General features: G+C 40.3%; 1 protein-coding gene across 4 annotated transcripts in view; it reads left to right on the top strand.

Moving 5' to 3' along the window:
* Positions 1-15,614, top strand: part of UBR1 (ubiquitin protein ligase E3 component n-recognin 1) — a 58,152-nt gene that overhangs the window by 5,297 nt on the left and 37,241 nt on the right. For 2 of the 4 annotated variants that reach the window (XM_053384011.1, XM_053383994.1), the window contains exons 2-10: positions 4,327-4,583; positions 5,913-5,991; positions 10,104-10,214; positions 10,517-10,647; positions 11,286-11,424; positions 12,707-12,769; positions 13,062-13,185; positions 14,128-14,235; positions 14,600-14,688. In XM_053384011.1, the coding sequence (XP_053239986.1) occupies positions 4,327-4,583; positions 5,913-5,991; positions 10,104-10,214; positions 10,517-10,647; positions 11,286-11,424; positions 12,707-12,769; positions 13,062-13,185; positions 14,128-14,235; positions 14,600-14,688 (1,101 nt within the window). Of the gene's footprint in view, positions 1-4,326; positions 4,584-5,912; positions 5,992-10,103; positions 10,215-10,516; positions 10,648-11,282; positions 11,425-12,706; positions 12,770-13,061; positions 13,186-14,127; positions 14,236-14,599; positions 14,689-15,614 lie in introns of all 4 variants that reach the window. The other 2 variants (XM_053384003.1, XM_053383985.1) reach the window with 1 other exon arrangement.

Below are 15,614 nucleotides of genomic sequence, written 5' to 3'. Positions count from 1 at the left end.
AGTGGAAGTGAGGAAGAGGTTTAAGGATTTAGATTTTGTGGACAGAGTGCCTGAAGAACTATGGGTGGAGGCTCGCAACATTATACAGGAGGCAGCAACTAAAACCATCCCAATGAAAAAGAAATGCAAGAAAGCAAAGTGGCTGTCCAACGAGGCCTTACAAATAGTGGGGGAGAGAAGGCAAGCAAAATGTGAGGGAGATAGTGAAAGACACAGGAAATTGAATGCAGATTTCCAAAGAATAGCAAGGAGAGACAAGAAGGCCTTCTTAAATAGAAATAGAGGAAAACAACAGAATGGGAAGAACCAGAGATCTGTTCAAGAAAATCGGAAATATGAAAGGAACATTTCGTACAAAGATTACCATAATAAAGGACAAAAGTGGTAAGGACCTAACAGAAGCAGAAGACATCAAGAAGAGGTGTCAAGAATACACAGAGGAACTATACCAGAAGAATATGGATGTCTCGTACACCCCAGGTAGTGTGGTTGCTGACCTTGAGCCAGACATCCTGGAGAGTGAAGTCAAATGGGCCTTAGAAAGCACTGCAAATAACAAGGTCAGTGGAAGTGATGGTATTCCAGCTGAACTATTTAAAATTTTAAAAGATGATGCTGTTATGTTGCTACACTCAATATGCCAGCAAGTTTGGAAAACTCAGCAGTGGCCAGAGGATTGGAGAAGATCAGTCTACATCCCAATCCCAAAGAAGGGAAGTGCCAAAGAATGCTCCAACTATCGCACAATTGCACTCGTTTCGCACACTAGCAAGGCTATGCTTAAAATTCTACAAGGCAGGCTTAAGCAGTATGTGGACCGAGAACTCCCAGAAGTGAAAGCTGGATTTAGAAGAGGCAGAGGAACCAGAGACCAAATTGCAAACATGTGCTGGATTATGGAGAAAGCTAGAGAGTTCCAGAAAGACATCTACTTCTGCTTCATTGACTATGCAAAAGCCTTTGACACTGTCGACCACAGCAAACTATGGCAAGTTCTTAAAGAAATGGGAGTGCCTGATAACCTCATCTGTCTCCTGAGAAATCTCTATGTGGGACAAGAAGCTACAGTTAGAACTGGATATGGAACAACTGATTGGTTCAAAATTGGGAAAGGAGTACGGCAAGGCTGTATATTGTCTCCCTGCTTATTTAACTTATATGCAGAATTCATCATGCGAAAGGCTGGGCTGGATGAATCCCAAGCCGGAATTAAGATTGCCGGAAGAAATATCAACAACCTCAGATATGCAGATGACACAACCTTGATGGCAGAAAGTGAGGAGGAATTAAAGAACCTTTTAATGAGGGTGAAAGAGGAGAGCGCAAAATATTGTCCGAAGCTCAACATAAAAAAAACGAAGATCATGGCCACTGGTCCCATCACCTCCTGGCAAATAGAAGGGGAAGAAATGGAGGCAGTGAGAGATTTTACTTTCTTGGGCTCCATGATCACTGCAGATGGTGACAGCAGTCATGAAATTAAAAGACGCCTGCTCCTTGGGAGAAAGGCGATGGCAAACCTAGACAACATCTTAAAAAGCAGAGACATCACCTTGCCAACAAAGGTCCGTATAGTAAAAGCCATGGGTTTTCCCAGTAGTGATGTCTGGAAGTGAGAGCTGGACCATAAAGAAGGCTGATCGCCGAAGAATGGATGCTTTTGAATTATGGTGCTGGAAGAGACTCTTGAAAGTCCCACGGACTGCAAGAAGATCAAACCTATCCATTCTTAAGAAAATCAGCCCTGAGTGCTCACTGGAAGGACAGATCGTGAAGCTGAGGCTCCAATACTTTGGCCACCTCATGAGAAGAGAAGACTCCCTGGAAAAGACCCTGATGTTGGGAAAGATGGAGGGCACAAGGAGAAGGGGACGACAGAGGATGAGATGGTTGGATGCTGTTCTTGAAGCTACCAGCATGAGTTTGATCAAACTGCGGGAGGCAGTGGAGGACAGAAGTGCCTGGCGTGCTCTGGTCCATGGGGTCACGAAGAGTCGGACACGACTAAACGACTAAACAACAAAGCTTGTTCATTGACTTTGTTTTGTATTTCCTCATGGGATTTAGCATGTTAATATTGATTCTGCTGAAGGCACATTATAAGAGTATAGTTATTTTTTAAAACACAGAAGTTAATAAGCAAGATACTTATTGTCTTTACTGATGCAAATCTTGAGTAAAATTGAAGGGGTTCAGAGAAACTACATTGAAATTAGACTTTTTCAATGTTTCTACTCTGCATTTCCACATAATTCAATATCAGAAGCTTTTGTAAGAAGCAGAGAACATGTATCTAAATGAAGAGGAGAGGACTTTGCCCAGTCTTTGCTAGTGAGCTTTTCAGTGAGCTTTTAAAATGAAAAATATTACAAGGTGAAACTCATGTAATTTATTTTCTTGCTGATTTTAGAATTGTGTCCTTTTCCCTATTTCAAGTACTGATTGTACTGTGCAGTGTGCCAGATAATTCAGTGAAGATGGCAGGATGTTAATCAGAGATGGCTTTATGAGCTAGGATTGATTATAGGCTATTATTTAGCTATTAGGAAAAGGTGCTGCCTTTTCATTTTGGCCTTTGATGTTCCACACATGACTAATATGCCTGCAGGTGGCCTAGCAACTTTTGTTGACTAATTTTCAAGACTATTTTAAACCCTAAAAAACCAAGGGCAGACTATCGAACAGAATGTGTTTGTCCAATGATGCGCCTTTCGTTTGAAATCTGATGTGGAGGCCTTGCTCCCAAATGTTTAGTATGTTAGCCTGGAATCATTATGAGATATAAGGTAGAATGGTGCAGTGGACTTAGACTGGGAAGAGCCAGGTTTAAATCTTTGCTCAGCCACAAAGCCAACTGGGTAACTTTGGGATGCTCAGTCTCCCTCTCAACCCAACCTTACAAGGTGGGTAAAATGGGAATAGAATCACCATATGTACAGGATAAAAAATTATCAGCAAGCAGTATTTAAAATTGTAATTCGTTTGCTGTTTTAAATAATGTAATTATTATTGTTTTACTGCTGTAACATAGTACTTCAGATGTTACAGCTTTCCAATTATGTTAACCTCTTTATGAAAGAAAAGTTGTATAAAATATATAAAAACAAATACAAACACTGTGGATTTCCACATGTGATCTCTGGGCTTGATGGAAGTTCTGTGGAACAGGAAACATATAGCACCTCTCCCTTGGTAGCAGGTTATGAGAACGCAAGTGTTCTCCTGGATCACACCAGGAGTTTATTTGCTCTAGCCTAGTCTCAGATATACTTAACAACCAAGCATGAACAAAATATTATTTCCGTATTGTTTGCCTTCAGCACTTGGTATTCAGAGTGGTTGAGTGGGGAATTGAACCCTTGTCTCCCTTGCCCCAGTCTGGCACTCTATACCATCCTTGCTATGGTGATGTATATATATAAACCATTACTTTATCTGTTATTCTGGTCTTTTAACAACTGATATATTGGGATCAGCCATATTCTTTTGACTGTGTTGTAACCAGCTCTGGCTCCTTATAGTGAAGTGTGGGTGAGAAATGCATCATCATTGTTATTGTCATCATCATAATCAGAAACTATTCGTTGGTGCTTTTGGGGAAAATGTTGGTTGAATGGCATATGGGAGTATGTTTGTAAATCATGTATACATGCTGGCATCTAATTTGATGACTTGTTGTAGCCACAAACCTGGCTTAAGCTAACATTTCTGCAATGGTAGAGCATGAGACTCTTAATCTCAGGGTTGTGGGTTTTGTTGGGAAACAGGGGGTTGGACTAGATGACCCTCATGGTCTCTTCCAACTCTGCAATTCTATGATTTACAAGTGGAGCATTTTCCCACTTGTTATATTGCATGCCAGTTGTAATCCTGTTATGAACAGTTATAGCCCGCTATTAGGAAAGTGTGGTTATGCTGATGAAGTTGATTGTAATGGGAGAAATGCTTCTAGAGTATTGTATCATGTGAGTCATCCCTCTTGTAGATTCTCCTGATGCTTCATAGCTATAAAGATCTGAGGGTGGGGGAAGAAAAGGAGGAGCTTAGGACAGCTAACTCATGCCTGTAGCTCCTGAAGGCTTTTGGAAATGGCAGCTTCAGAGCTTTTGTCAAGGACTGAAAGATGGAAACATATATCGCCAGTTCTTAAGCATCTTCATTGATTACCGGCCTCTTTCCAAGTACAATTCAAAGCAGTTACTTTTCTCTTTAAAGTCCTGTACAGCTTAGCTTGAGATCATGATACATGAAAGAATGCCTGTTCATGTGTTCCGATTATCCAGGTCCCTCTGCCAATGTCTAAGTATACTTTTGTGTTTCTTGCAGTGGTGGGACGAGAAGCTTGACTTTCATACCGCCTTTCTTCAGCATCTGGCAAAAGTTGTTCCGGACATTTATTTTGATGAAATGGATCCCTTGCCAGAAAAGGAGGAAGAAATAGCTCAGATGACCATACTTTACCCTCTGGAGTGGTATCTGTTCGGTGAAGATCCAGATATCTGTCTAGAGAAGCTACGGCAGAGTGGCACTCCTCAGCTCTGTGGAAAGGTGTTCAAAGGTGGAGAGACAACATATTCATGCAGGTGAATAATTACACTCTTGCTCTTCAGTATTTCCTACTGTTATGTGACACAGCAACATGCAGATTGCAAAATAGATTTGGTGCATCATGTATTTCTAATACGTTTGCACTTTCTGAGGATACTAGTATAAGGCAATAGTCATATAAGGGCAAGTGATAACAGGGATAGGGGAAGAGGGGAGTCTTGCAACTTAAAATAAAAGGGAAAACAATGGTAAAAGCAGATAAACTTTCATTTAAAAGACATGGGCACAGCAGCTGGGCCTGGGACATGGGGAGTTGAGAAAAACCCCTGTTACTTACATCTAGTCCCCCAGCTCCCAGTGAGATGTAGAGCTGCAGCTGTCTGTTGCTGTTGTAATGCATTTGTAGGTGGGGCTGCCCTGGAAGACAACCTGGAAACTTCAGTTAGCGCAGAATGTGGCTGCCAGACTTTTAACTAGTGTAACTAGGCTGAATCACATATTTATTTTGCAAAAACTGCATTGATTACCTACTTGCTTCTAAGCCCTATTCAGGATACTGCCATTTAACTTTAAGGCCGAAGGTTCAAATACCTGAAGGAGTGCCTCTCTTTATATCAACCTACTGGAGTCTCAAGATCTGTTTCCTGCTTGGTAGGGGGTTGGACTCAATGGCCCTTGTGGTCTATTCCAACTCTATGATTCTATGATCTTCAGTTAAGGCTTTTCTCTGTGTACTCTTGCTAGGGGAAGTACATTATATAACAAAAAGGGAGAGAGCCTACTCTGTGCTGCCCTGAGTTTGAAGTACTCTCCCTGTAGAGGCATGGCTAGCACTGACTTCACGATTTTTAGGCACTAGGTCAAACCTTTATGCATGTTAAGTTGCAGTTTGTGTAGTTCATGTTGGTTAGTCTGCTATGTTGTTTTAACTGCTTCTAAATAGTTTATATACCACCTGGTATCTGTGAGCATGAAGGGTCTAAATATTTTTTAAATAATAAATATTTTTTACAATAACTTGACCGCTATTATAACATGGTGACTCAGTTTCGATAGAGAACTGAACCGTAGTTCAGGTGCATGGAGACAAGTCTTGGTGAGCCTTGGGGTTGCACATTTCCTCTTCTTCAGGAACAAGAGAGTGAAAGCTTCTGCCTTTCTGAACAAACTGCAGTTCCATGTTATATAGTTGCACCTAATATTGAAGCCAAAATATTAATTTAATATTGAATTTGTAATGGTCATACTTTGGCTGAAAATGAATAGAATGTCTAAAACTTTTGCTACCAGCATTGCTGGAATATGGGAGGTTTGTGGTGTTTTGGAGTGGGTGGTTATACAGTGGTTTCTTACTTTCGTTGCAGAGACTGTGCAATTGATCCAACTTGTGTACTCTGCATGGATTGTTTCCAGAACAGCATTCACAAAAACCACCGTTACAAGGTAATAAAATGTATGCTTCACAATAATTTGCTAGAGCATTTTCTTTTGTAAACTTGCTTTTCTTATTTTATTAAATATATAATAAGCAAGACTAAGAGGGTATTTCAAGAATTCAACAAAAGGTAAAGAGACAAAAAATATAAAGAAAAATATTTTTAAAAAACTTGTACAAAAGAAGCAGTGTGACAGTATTCCAAGGTAAGATGTAAACAGCGAATCAAAAACTCATCTAATCAAAAACAGCACCGGATGAAATCAAACCTAGATGGAATTTCTCATTTGTGTGACTGTGTTGTTAAACAAGCTACAAAAAAACCACCAGACAGCTTCAAAGTCCAATGGGTCCACTTCCCCCCTGAGAACCTGGAGTTGGTGGGTCAATTTCTCTGTTGTGGCTATAAGTAAAGCTTTTTATAACCAGTTTGTAATAGACTACATAGAAGGGTCTTTCCAGCCTTGACTCATGACTAATGGGGCAGCTGTTAGCAAATGAGTTATCAGTATCTTGCTATGTAAATTGGAATTATCTCCCACAAACGTGGAAAGTAAGCACACCTGGATATGTTGAATGGTCACTTTAAAATGTGAAGGTTCATTCTTATTTCACAAGTTGTGTATGTCTTTAAGAGCCAGGGCCAAGGCAAATAACGAGACCCAGTCTTGCAGCTGTGAGACATAGCAGGTGCTGCTGAGTTGTGTTAATCAAGCTGTGTCAGCAATTGGGTATAGTATATAAGGAGCATCAGGGACGCGGGTGGCGCTGTGGGTAAAACCTCAGTGCCTAGGACTTGCCGATCGCATGGTTGGCAGTTTGAATCCCCGCGGCGGGGTGCGCTCCCGTCGTTCGGTCCCAGTGCCTGCCAACCTAGCAGTTCGAAAGCACCCCTGGGTGCAAGTAGATAAATAGGGACCGCTTACCAGCGGGAAGGTAAACGGCGTTCCGTGTGCTGCGCTGGCTTGCCAGATGCAGCTTGTCACGCTGGCCACGTGACCCGGAAGTGTCTGTGGACAGCGCTGGCTCCCGGTCTATAGCGTGAGATGAGCGCACAACCCTAGAGTCTGGCAAGACTGGCCCGTACGGGCAGGGGTACCTTTACCTTTTTACCTTTTATATAAGGAGCAGCACCTAGCTCTCCCATTACCCTGGGGGATGGGTTGGTGGTTGGGTCTGGTTTGTTGTTGATGTATTTAGTGTATAAGGAGTTTTTGTTTTTGTTATTAAAACCTTGTTTAAGTTATTTTTGAGTCCCTTTTTAATGCATGGTCTCCCCAGCAAGCTCTCTGCAGCGCTACTAAACTGCAAATAGCCAACAGGATAGACCTATAGATCTTTGGTCTGGTGATGGTGCTGAGTTCAAAAACCACTGAGCCTTTCACATTGCAACTCCACCAACAAAATGGGAAGCACCCTTTTAGCATGTGGCTTAAACGTACGGGGGTTAAAAACCATTTCTGTATTTAATGAATTTTCCCTACCAGAGATGAAACTGAAATGAAAGGTTTAGAGGACCACATTCTAGACTACTGTGAGGGATCTATTTCTAAGGCTACATCAGCCTCCCCATGCTAATCAAAGGTTTTCAAAGGGAGAAAATTGAAAGTCTAGAAGCCAGAGCATAAAGTGTTGAAACAAGTCCCTTCCAAGAACCCTTGGAACCCTGAGATTCAAATCTCTTCAAAGATCTGCCTGCAGTCTGTAATTCCTCATCTTTAATAAAATGAGAGATATGTTTGATGCTCAACAAATCTATTTTTTGCTCTCGCAACTTGTTGCACAAGGCTAGTTTGTCTACTTCCTTATAATGATGAAGAAAAGGTGAGGGAGTCAGTGGAGATGGGGAGGAAACCAACTTCCCTCTCCATCTACACCAGACACTCAGCATACAACTAGTTTCCCAGGTTTCGCCATAACAGCCATAATCCTGGTTGGCAAGGGAGAGCAGCCAGCCAGGAAGTTGACTCCTGGCTCTCAATGGCAATCCAGCATTTAACGTCATCAGTGGTTAACTGTGGGATCATCTGGCATAACTGCAGCACATCAAAATAAGTTTGTAGGCTGGGGAAGCCCCATCCATCTTCTCTTGACTTGGCAAACGAGAGATGTAGCAAGTTTTGCTTTACGGGCCTGCAAGATGAACATGTTGAGAGCTGATTGCCAGCCTTTAATAGTTTTACCTGGAATTAAAATAAGGAGGACTAGGGAAATGAACAGGAGCCTGGTCACAGCAACCATTTTAACTTTGGCTGCCCTGCTGTGGGTCAAGAGGTTTAAATTCCTCCAGGCTCCAAGGTATTGTTTAATCTGTTTAAGCATCAGTAAAAAATAAATTTAAGCAAACCATCCAATAACCCCTTGCACTTTCTAATAAGGGTTATACATAGTGAAATAAGGTTAGGCAAAGACGACTCGAATTGATAGATTTGCTTTCAGGCTCTGAATATGTTTTTAGTTACTAGTTTATGACTTGGGGAGGACTAGTTTAACTGCTTTCCTAAATTCCAGACGTCTAATAAACTTTGACTAGGTGTCTTAGCAGTTGAATTCTTAACATATAGACTGAGCTCTAAAGAACACTGCAACTTTTTCCACTATTGAGAAGGGGTTGGGGGCTTGTTTTTCTTGAACAGCGGGTTCCATGTCACATACCCAAACCATTTTTGTAATTGAAGACTTACCAAATCAATTTGTGAGATGGCGTGGGGATTTGTTGAAAGAAAAAAGTAAAGTGATATACCCAAGCCCTTGTACACACCTGCAGTAGCTTTGTAGATCACAGCGGTTGTTGTGGAGATTGCTCGAACAGCATTGAAGGTTTGCCTAGTTGGTGACATCTCGGCCTATGTCTACCACTGCCTCTCAATTCACCTAACCTCTGAACAAAAGGAATTTTGAGAGTTTGATGCCACATTCAACTCCTATCTCCCCAGTTACTGCTGAACGAGTTCAGCCTGTTTTCTCTTGGTCGAAGCGTTTAGTTAGCATGAAAGTGTGGTGCATCATAAAAGTATACAGTCAAACCCAAGAAGCTTTATTGCAATTAAGGAAGGAAATAGAAGGGATTGGAAAGAAAATGGGAAGAATACAAAGGGGGGGGGGAATCCTTTGTATTCCTTAGATCTGCATCATCCATGATGCTTAGTAGATGGTAGTTTTTTCATAGAGAGCAATCCCCATTTTTAATGCTGTAGGATCAGGGAGTCGGTTGATGGGAGCAGGAGAATTGTTCAGTCAGGTATGGTCATATGGACTCTAATGCAAGAGTATGGAATCTGCAGCCTCCAGCTAATTTCACACTGGTGAGGAAAGCTAAAATGGAGGGAATGGTGGAAGGAGTCATATGGGGCAAAGTTTCAGTGCTTGGAACATGGCATGTTGAACACATAGTCAGAAGAGCACCTGGGAAAATGGGATGCTGAGTTATGATTTTGGCTTCTTTCGAATAAACCATAGTTTAAACTAAGCAGAGTTTCCTTATGTTTTTAAAACACAAGTGAAAACTTACGATCTCTTTGTGGCCCTGCCAGAGGAGGAGGTAGAGTACCCAAGCCTGAGGCTCGTTATTGCTCTTACACATGATGCTAATACATAGTTTAGCATAGTGTTCTAAAAGGGCTTTGGGTGCAAATTTTTATTTTTATTTATTTATTTAATATTTATTTGTTTAATAAAATTTGTTTGATGGTGTAACAAAACCAACACCCAAAACCTCAAAGAGGTTTATGAAAAGGATAAAACAATACAGTCATTAGTAAAAACAGCTATTTAAAACATTCAGTGATAAGCAAAAGACTGATGAAAATACATGGAAACATTCTACGTATCTGAGTAGACCTGCCTGTTTTTAGCAGGTTTGAAAAGAGTACAATGAAGAGGCCTGCCTTACATCAGTAGGCAGGGAATTCCAAATTGTGGGAATGCCACAGAGATTCATTTCTTACAAATGTGGAACGAGTATTATGTGGCACCTGTATCAGTGCCAGTTCCACAGAATGAAGTGGTTGAGTGGGAATGTATGGGGGAAGGCGATCCCTCAGGTAAACTGATTCCAAATCGTGTAGGGCTTTTTGTACTAATAATACAAAATTGTATCTGATGGCCTTAATTGTTTCAGATGCACACTTCTACGGGAGGAGGTTTTTGTGATTGTGGAGATACAGAAGCATGGAAGACTGGACCACTGTGTACAAATCATGAGCCTGGAGCAGCAGGAAGCACAGAAGAGGTAACACACCTGCCTGCAATATATTGGAAAACAGATATTGTAAGACCTCACACTTCATGATGTACTTGTTGCTGTCATGGGAGTGTATGTTAAGATGAGAGGCAGTATAAAAATATTTTTTAATAAATAAATAACCACTCACTTATTTTTAGAGTGCTGCATTTATATATTTTAAAGCTTTTTATTAAGTTCCCATTATTCAGATTATTGTAACAACAGTCGGAGGAAGAGTGTTCCTTATGTTCAACAGATTAATATTGCACGGCGTTTCTTAATTCATATTAGTGTTTCCCCCCCTGTAGAACGTGGAATGCCAGTTGAATGAAGAGCTAATAGCGCAAGCAAGAAAAATGTTCCCTTCAGTGATAAAATATATTGTAGATATGACTGTTTGGGAGGAAGAGAAGGAGCTGCCTCCAGAGCTCATAACTAGGTAAGTGATGTGCTGGAGTTGGTGGCAAGTGTTTTACTTGCCTATAAGTGGTAAAACCTTAGAAAATAAAGCAGAGTCATTCAGTTACTTAGTAAGGAAAGCCAAAAGGACTAGTCAGACTAGAGAGAAGCATGACTGCATTTGAAAACAACAACAATGATAAGGGACAGGAAGGTAGGAAAGTGACAGTCTGCTGGCATTATCTCTGATTATCTGCTGAATTATCTCTGATACTACCAAGGACTTTCTTGAACCATAATTCAATAATGTTAACTTTACATGGGGAGGTGAGCTCACATCGTGGATGGAAATTAAACGAAGAACTATTAAACAATATAGAAATAAGAGAGAAAGGTAAGAAAATAATGAAAGAATATTTTGAAGTCAACCTCAACCAAGGGGTAGATGAGAAAGTGGTCTGGGACGCAAGTAAGACATTCCTTACTTCGGGATCAGTAGCTATTCTAATGTAAACAAGAACATTATTTATGTAAATCAGAGCTTAAGCAATTCCTCCAATTTGATTGCTTGTCCCTTTTTTACTTAATGGCTTACATTTGTTTTGTTGCCCAACATGTATGTTGGAGTTTATTTTAGTATTCTCTTGTTAGAATGACATTTTGGTTTCCTCCCAGTAGAGAGAAGCTGGACAAATACTACTGTGTCCTTTTCAATGATGAACATCATTCTTATGACCATGTTATCTATAGCCTACAAAGAACTCTTGGCTGTGAGCTTGGAGAAGCCCAGATATATACTGCTGCTATAGATAAAGAGGTTGGTAGTATGCACCATTCCTGTTACAACTGTACCATATTGTAGCCCAGTTGAGAGAGAGCCAATTGTACTGTTGTGGTCCATAATCTGCTTCCATTACTTAGCAAGAAAAGCCAAAATGCTTCATAAGTGGTAAGTGAGAAAACAATAAGAGTTATTAGCTAATACAGTCAAACCTCGGTTCTTGAACGTAATCTCTTCTTGAAGACCATTCGACTTCCGAAACATTCGACAACCGAGGCGCGGCTTCCGATTGGTTTGCAAGAGCTTCTTTCATTCAAGCGGAAGCTACGTTGGACGTTTGAGTTCCGAGGAACGTTCGAAAACCGGAGCATTTACTTCCGGGTTTTCAGCGTTCGGGAACTGAAACGTTTGAAAATGGAGCTGTTTGACAACCAAGGTTTGACTGTACCCTGTGGTTGTGGGTTTGCCACATTCCTGCCACTGTGTTCTGTAACAATTGTGTTTTGGAGATAAGGGATTATTTCCACGGAAGAGAAGAGAGAGGAACAGAACGTCACCATTTCCCAACAGTATTGGCATTGCACTGCCTCTTGGTGGAGCATGACAGCATTTTCCTCTCTCCGAAGCAATATCACATGGTGTGCAATGTTGCTTGTGGCACTCCATATCGTGATCCTACTTTTCCAGGCAGTTATATGAAATATATATTGAAAGGAGTGTCTTTTATCAAGGGAAATCTCAGCAGGAATATGTATATGTATAGCTGTGTCATCTACATCTATCTATGTGTAGATTTGGGCAATGACTCATGAGGGAAGGATTCATTGGAATGAATTGGGCCATGCAGTAACACTCTTCAGGGTTAGGGCCTGTTTTGAGAGACATGAAGCTGCCTTACACTAAGCTAAGGCATCCCATTGGTCCATCTTGCTCAGTATTGTCTGCACTGTTTAGGGACAGCTCTCTTGGGTTTAAGACAGGCATCTTTTTCAACCCTACCTCGAAATTCCAGGAATTGAATCTGGGACCTTTGGCAAATGCTCTGACACTGAGCCCTTACCCTTCCATGGAAATTGAGCTACACACCACAACATTACAACTGGGTCAGTACAAACAATATTCTAAATGCGCCCACACCATAGGGTGCATCAGTCTAGTGAAATCTCGAAAGATAAAGAGTTGAAACCATGCATTATCATTAGCTGCTTATGAAACAGTTGAACATCCTTAGTTCAGCCTAGCCTTTGTTTACATATTGTTATAAGATCAAGTTCTGCCATTACCTGACCTAAATATGTCACTTCTTCTAATTATTCAGGGCCGGAAGGCTGTCAAGGCAGGATCGTATGCTGTTTGCCAGGAAGCAAAAGAAGAGATTAAGGTAACTTCCTGAAATGTGTCAAATATACCTAGTTAATACTGAATAATTGTTCTGTTCCTTTACAGATGCAAAGACTTCGAATCATTCTTGACCTTTTCAGATTTTTCTTATCCTGCATCTTTTGTAACATTTCATCAATTAAGACACTGCGCTCCAACTGTTCCAGCTGTCCTCTCTTTTCCTTGTTTGGAAGTACAAATGGTATGATAGAGAAGATGACAGGGAAAGGTAGGCAAGATCAAAGAATCAGTTAATATCCTCTCATTCTAATGTCTTTTTTTTTATCTTCTAGAAACATTCGAACAACGTTTCCCAAGGTCCCCTAAATGTTAAGGTTCTTCATGCTGATATTATGGCTCACCAGAAATTTGCTCTGCGTCTTGGTTCCTGGTTAAACAAACTTATGAGCTACTCAAGTAAGCACCTTAAATTGCTCTGTATCATAATCAAATGCCAAAACATTGACAAGAGAATTCTTTCCTTAGCAGTATATGTAATTGCAGGACCAGTCTTTCTTAAATGGTCAAAGCTATTATTGATACTAAAATCATTTTTCATGTGCAAGCATTTTATACTAAGGATTTGCATCTTACAAAATGTCCAGATATAAAACTCACAGTTGTGTTTGGGAAATATTTCCATTCACTTGAATTCAAGCTTCAATTTCCTTGTGTTTTTCTGAGGTAGCAGAAGTAATGCTATTCTGGTCTTCCTGTCCCTGGCTGACCCAGAAATAAATATTCCATTATATGGTGATGGCTAGCTGGGGTATGTTCTTGTAGGCCATGTTCCTAATTATCACTTCATGTGCTCCTCATGGCTGCTTTTAATTCAGAATAAAAGTGGCTAGCATAAATACCATGAGTTTGCTTAAACTTATTTTAATATTATATTTTAAAATTGTTGTAAGCTGCCCTGGGACCTTACGATGGAGGCAGGGTTGGAAATTGAATAAGTAGTCGTAAGTTATTGGTGTTGTTTGTTCAAAGCTGGTCCAGAATAACATCTCAAATATGCAAGGCAATAGCAGTTCTAGACACTTTACACTCTTATTTCAAAAGAAATAATATTGATTGAAAGATAAACATGGCAATACAGGGTCAGCGATGAGGTGGGGTCCTTGCAAAAGTAAGGAATTGATTTCAGAATAGAGATACTATTCTGTTACATCTGAAGATTTATTGGCAAAAGTTTTTTTTTAATCAAAAGAGTACAACATTTAAGCAGGCCACAATCATTCCTGCTTTTCCTGCTTGGCAGGGGGTTGGACTCGATGGCCCTTGTGGTCTCTTCCAACTCTATGATTCTATGATTCTATGATTCCAATAACCCATCCAGATTATGTTACTCTATCTTAGGTGACTTTCGTCAGATCTTTTGTCAAATATGTCTAAAAGAAGAAATTGATTCAGAGAAGCCTTGTCTTATAAGCACATTGATGCTTTGGGATGCAAAACTTTACAAAGGTAAGTTGAATTGATGTTAATTGAGCTTCTTCACAATTAGCTGTGATGTATTAAACCTTCAGTGTCTGCCACTCAGTTTAAGATGAGTGATACTTTGATATTTGGAAATAGTCTGACAGCTACTTTTTAAATTTTAAAAAAAGATTGATGTCCAGGCTTTCAAACAAATACGGTTTCCCAACTGGACTGGACTTACGTATATTTGGCAATTGTGTATATTTCGAAATGTAAGCCCTTACTGTTATTACTTACTCCGTTATTGAGATAAATATTGCATTTTGTAAAATGGAACAAAATATTCTTATAATTAGATATTCATTCTCTTTTTCTTATGGGAGTAAACATGAACTGTTGAATTTTTCAGGAGCCAGGAAGATCTTGCATGAACTAATCTTCAGCAGTTTTTTCATGGAAATGGAGTACAAAAAAAGGTTTGCCATGGAATTTGTTAAGGTAATTTGTCTCCCCTGTTACTTTTCACCCTTATAATAGCAAGGTATGTTTTGCAAAGCCTTTTTAAAAAATCATGGACTGCAGCTTGCCCAGTGGGGCAGAGCCACAGCAATATGGCAGCAGCATCACTGCCACTCACTAGGAGGCAGAAGTGAGATAGGGTGGGGCAAGGTGGTAGACTGGCAAAAGCATCAAACTGACTGTGCTGATACACCATGCAGCCCCAGCTTTGCCACTACGTTGACCTCTGGCTATCTTGGCTGGGGCTGACGGGAGTTGCGCATCCAACTCTGTATCCAGTTCTGTAAACTGCCCTGTGATCTTCGGATGAAGGACAATATATAAATTTAATAAATGATGATTATAATGTTGTTAAACCCCTTGTTTACTTATTATTTATTTTAAGCATTTGTAAGTCACTTTTTTGGCACATGCTCAAAACTGGTAATAGAATAATAAACATACAGTAGAGATTAAATTATTCATTAAATGAGTTCATTAAAGGTCCTCCCCAAAGAGAAAATTCAGTGAGATTCAGCAATCATTAGCATCACTCAAAGTTGAATTTTGGGGTGGGGGTGAGGAGACTTTTACAACAAACTTCATCAAAGTCCTGAGGTAGAAACAGTGTTCATCTAAATGACTGCCATTGAATTAATGTGCTCAAAGCATCTACAGAGAAGATTTCCCCATTCTTTGGCCGATAAGATCACTCTGTTACCTTGTGCCAAAGATGACTTGCCTGTGCTGTACATTGAAAGTGTGGGAGTGTCCAACCACCTACTGCAGTCATGGAAGACACGAGCAGAACCATGCTGCCCAGTGGTCCAAACAGAGTCCTTCTTTGTCTTAAATTTAAAAAGGAAAGAACATTGGTCCGTCACCGTTGGGTTGTCTGGTGAAATAGTGTATGTTCCTGCTGGAAG

Source organism: Podarcis raffonei, chromosome 1 (assembly GCF_027172205.1).
Source record: "Podarcis raffonei isolate rPodRaf1 chromosome 1, rPodRaf1.pri, whole genome shotgun sequence".
Lineage (NCBI taxonomy): Eukaryota > Metazoa > Chordata > Lepidosauria > Squamata > Lacertidae > Podarcis > Podarcis raffonei.
Note: the sequence above shows the minus strand (reverse complement) of the source record. Positions and strands in the feature narration are given on the sequence as shown.